Source organism: Chanos chanos, chromosome 8 (genome assembly GCF_902362185.1).
Source record: "Chanos chanos chromosome 8, fChaCha1.1, whole genome shotgun sequence".
Classification (NCBI taxonomy): Eukaryota; Metazoa; Chordata; class Actinopteri; order Gonorynchiformes; family Chanidae; genus Chanos; species Chanos chanos.
The window spans coordinates 2182448-2187500 of NC_044502.1; the positions used below are offsets into that span (position 1 = coordinate 2182448).

The window sequence follows — 5053 nt, forward strand, 5'->3', positions numbered from 1 at the left end:
GCACAGTCAGAAAGTGTCAGGTAACACCGAATCAGGACACAAGTGCAGCTGACTGACGTATAATCAGCAGTTTTAAAGAAAGAAACGACCAAAAATGTTTCCAGACAGAACCCTCCACACCACACCACCCCCACATGTCCGCTGTTTTCCTCTTACGGTTCGTCCCTTCAGCCTGGATGTAAGGGGGCAAACCAACGCATCTGAACTAGGTAAGTCCCCTTGATGTCATAGCAACAGGTTCTTCAAAGGGCCTTATGCAACGGGGACAGCCAGACGTCACGGAGGAGACGTCGAGGCGTTTAATGAACACACACTGATTCCACACGCCTGTCCGTGTGCGCGTGTTTATTAATAGCTCATCTGAAGGTGGGAAGAGATCGTGTCACTGAATTTGTGAATGATGTTTTTTTTTCTCCCCCGGCCTGTGTTTATTGTTAGCCGTGACTCACTGACACAGCAAGTCAAATTGGTGAAAATAATGATGTAAGGTTGAAAGGTTAATATAAACAGCGATCTGATGCTGAAAGGTTAATGTCGCTAACTTACCCGTGGGACTAGTTTGATCTCTGCTTCATGATGGAATCGTATTCCGAGACTGACGCGTTCAGCCTTAGTTATAAACAGAGTAGGCTTCTGTCTTAGGTGAATCCACTCCTGCAACTTCAGACAACATATATATATATATATATATATGTGTGTGTATATATATATATATATGTGTGTGTACGTATGTATGTATGTATGTGTGTGTGTGATCTTTAGACAAATGACTGAATTATGCATTCATTATGTTAGTATTTGTGTGTACTATGTAAATGTAAATCTCCGTGATCACACACACACACTGTGCACAGTGAATTTGTCCTCTGCATTTAACCCATCCAACGCACCAGTAGTGAACACACACACACTCCAGACGCAGGAGCAGTGGGCAGCATTCCTTGCGCCCAGGGAGCATAAGTGCCTTGCTCAATCGAACTGGCAACCCTCCAGTCACGAGCTGAGCTCTCGAACCTTTAGACCACAAGGTGTATGCAAAGAAGTATATTTCATGTGCTGGAACATTTCGGTCGTAACTGGCGTTTTCTGAATCCATGTAGTATTACTGTACTGATACTCATTCGAATGAAGATTTCTGACAACATCAAAACACAATCAACATGTTTCATAAAGATTTACATCTTATAAATATCTTTACAAGATATATCTTATGTCTTATACACCTAGTTCTCAGCCCTTTTAAGCTGCACAAACACGCAGTAGCAGTGAATACTTCCACAACACGGACTCAAGTTTGGAGAAATATAAAATATGGCGGCATCTCCTAGTCTCCCACAGCTGTGAGCACAGAGCCACATCCTTGCCCTGCAGTGAACAGTATTCCTGTGGAGTGTTGATGTCACAGATTCATTCATACACAGTCTGCACCATTTTCTCTCAAAACCCCACAGATTCTCAGATGTCTCAGAAGCCTGTCTTAGGTTTGAAATTTTAAATGATCTTTTAGCCTTTTCCAATGGAAGTGAGAAAAGGCAAGATCATAACATTACAATGGTATATGTCTTTCTTCTAGTTGAGATAAAAAGAAATCATTACTGCTTCTATTGTGTCAAAAAAACCTAATAAGGGATTGCAATGAATGAATGAATTAGATTTATTTGTTTTCTAAATGTGAGTCAAATTACGGTGAGTCATTTGAATACTGTTAAGTAACATTTGCAGGTCAAGGAAAAGGACCATTAAAAGGGGGGAGGGGGTACGGCTATAATTACAGTCAAGTGTGATGTGGTCCATGTGTCTGCGTTTACTGATTAATTCTTCTGTTGCTGGTGCTTTGTTTTTTTTTTCCACATGTAATTTGTCTCAGCCATAACACACATCATGTGGGCCTACTGTAGGAATCATTATATGATTTATGTATGTAGTTTGTCTCAATGGGGTATCACATTCTCCCACTAGAGGGCAGTATACCAGGGTTGTGAGTCAGGTGATCACATCAGGTGCTGAAAAGGTCACAGGTGAAAGGAAGTAGGGTGTCGGGAATATACAGTTCTTACCCTGTCAGTCTGTATTAGGTCACCAAAACACCGCCCTGCAAGCCTGTACCCCAAATCCCACATAAACTCCTCTCTCATGGAGAACCACCCCACCAACACTTCCACCTCCTCAGGAGGCAGAGGGAAATCCGTATGAACCCACAGACCCTCACTGACGTCTCCAGGCGCACAGCAGAGGACATATTTTCCAGCTGCATCACAGTCTGATGCAGCAGCGCCGCTGTGACTGACCGTGAGGCCTTTGGAACGGGTCTTAAAAAGAACACCGCCAATCACTGGGACTGTCCTGTCATAGACAACTGAGATATATATGATATATAAAGGACATATACAACAAGTTTAAATATGATAGAGGATATACATATATATATATATATATATATATATATATATGATAAGAGATGCCTGAGGAGGCCCCTCCACATCACCAGGGACTCCACGCACACACTCATATACTCTTCCCATAGTGTACTCTTATATTTTGAACATTTTTTCCGATTCTGTTGTTTTTGTACACACTGTTCCCACAGTCCCAGAGCTTCCTGTGCTGCACTGTCTGCTGTACTTGCGCTGTATTAGCTGCCCTGTCTGTTCTGTTTGCACTGTCTGGTCTTACACTTTGGTAAATTTTGTTTGGATTGTTTCATATTGTTTTGTACTGTGCACATTGCATTGATGGGTTATGTTTTTGTTATGCTGCAAGGTATAACGATAGAAAAAAAGATGAAATTTTGAAATTGAAACAGTACCACAAGCCCTGACCAGGGCTGCTCTGCCCCAAATGTCCTGCATGCGTGTATGTGTGTGTGTGTGTGTGTGTCTGGGTTCTGAGGTTTAATATAAGTGAGCAAGCAGTATTCCTGGAACTGCACTGAAATACATTGAAAACCAATGGGAGACGTTTCCCCAGGGGATTAGTCATTTGGTGTAAGGAGGGCAGACAGGTGAGTACTCATTTGGTGTGAGGAGGGCAGACAGGTGAGTACTCATTTGGTGTGAGGAGGGCAGACAGGTGAGTAGTCATTTGGTGTAAGGAGGGCAGACAGGTAAGCAGTCATTTGGTGTAAGGAAGGCAGACAGGGGAATGTTTGACTAGATGTGTTATTTGTAGTTATTCCCAGGCAAGAGACTGTGACAGAGAAAGAAGTTCATAATTGAACAATAAGTTCATAATGATCCCTGAACTCCCAGTGAGGGGTCTTTCCTGATCCAACTGGGCTCAGACGGTGCGTCTTTGTTCTTTTACTGTATTTGTGTTTTGTCTTTTTTTAGCTGTTTTTTTTTTATTATGTTGTTTGTGTCGTGTTTTTTCCCATCAGGATGCCGGAGCCCAAATCCCGTAATGAAGTGCTGAAGAGGTGCTGCGTTTTCCTGTCACTTCCGTATTACAGCCTGTTTTTTTACCTGGGAAACAGGTGTGAGTATGTGCCCTCCTCAGCCAATTACAGATCACAGCCGTTGGTTGGTTGACTGATGTGGACGCGTGTGAAGACACAGCTTTGAGGCAGCCCTGTCTGAAGTGGTCTGACTGTATGGGCTTGAGAAGGGAGACAGCGAGGTTAACTGACACTGTCCAGTGTCTTTGTGATGCTGGCAGACAGTGGATGAAGGATTTCGTTCAGGACCTGAGCAGAGCCGTGTGCTGCGTTTTGATACCCTAATACATCAAGCTGCCTCGGAGAGATAACCTCAGGAAAGCCCCGCGGAGCCTCTGAAAAAGGAGATCTGGATTTTCACAGTTTGCTGGTTCAGTTCACAGGAATCTTATTCCAATTATTGCTCCTCCAGTCCGTCACACTGGGCTAGCTCTGAAAAGCAAAGGGATGGCTCTCTCCGTGATTCTGCATGGAGTTGTTTACTGTTGCTTAGATTAAGGATGGCCTCCTCAATAAATTTAAAACCTTCTCCTTTTTCTCCTCCATCTATCTCTCACTCCACCCCCTCCAACCACCCACCCACCCACCCCCTCCCACCGCCCGCTGCCCCCCCCCCCCCCCCGGCTTTTACTTCCCTGACTCTCCGCCCTGTCGTTCATCTGGTCTCTGGGTATATCAGGCAGTAATGAGCCGAAGAACGCCTCTCTGTCACACACCAGTTTATGATCAATGCGACTGAAGCCAATACCAATTCACTTTAAAGATGAGACACTCGTTTGTGGTGGTTTTGCCTTTATTTATTTATTTATTTATTTATTTATTTATTTTTTAAATAAGGTTGCGTCATTGATCAACATGAAATGTCCCGTTCATTAGATATCATCTCTCCTGCCCAGTCAGTGGATGGTCTGAACATGTGACAGACATCAGCCTTCTCTAGAATTCACACGTGTGTGTCACGGCAGAGAGACCACATCTTTTCCCAACATGTTTTTCACAGTGTGTATGTGTGTGTGTGTGTGTGTGTGTGTGCGTGTGCGCGCGCCTCGTCTATTCATTCCAACCAACACTCACACACTCACAGGTTTCACATTTCCTGAGAGATCTCACTAACAACCCCTTCAAACAGGTGATCTCATTACAGACACTGGCTATTGAAATACCCCTTTTAACACGTACTGTATCGATCTGTTTGACCCAGGTCGGCTCGACCCGCCCCCCAGAACATCCTGCCTGTTGCGGTTGTACCTGTGAAGAGATCCACATCAGGCTGTGTACAGAGGACTGTGGTGTGGCAGAGAGGGAATTAATAAGGAGAGGGAGTTAAAGACAGCAGTCCACACACTGAGCACCCTCTTATGGTGTCGTGATCAGCGTCAGACTGAGGTTCATTTAATCCTCCGGCGCTCTACGGGATCCTTTAACCATCTGAAGGACGCCGAGGAGGCGATGACGCGGGGGAGAGCGAGGAAGGTCGCCCGGAGACCCCGCTGTCGGTTAAGGGGCAACACGGACGCAGCAGGCCTGAGAGCGAGACAGCAGGGTTTTAATGAGACATCAGGCAAGGCCGGGAAAACCGTGAAACGTGAATTTTCACTGTTTGTCCTTCATCGTGCCGAT

General features: G+C 44.8%; 1 protein-coding gene across 1 annotated transcript in view; it reads left to right on the forward strand.

The window, feature by feature from the left end:
- The first annotated feature begins 3377 nt into the window (after positions 1–3377).
- The window catches only part of LOC115818373 (histone deacetylase 4-like), a 100037-nt gene continuing 98361 nt past the window's right edge, over positions 3378–5053 (forward strand). The window contains exons 1-3 of the mRNA XM_030781733.1: positions 3378–3472; positions 4635–4722; positions 4814–5011. Coding sequence (XP_030637593.1) covers positions 3378–3472; positions 4635–4722; positions 4814–5011 — 381 coding nt within the window. The remainder of the gene's footprint in view (positions 3473–4634; positions 4723–4813; positions 5012–5053) is intronic.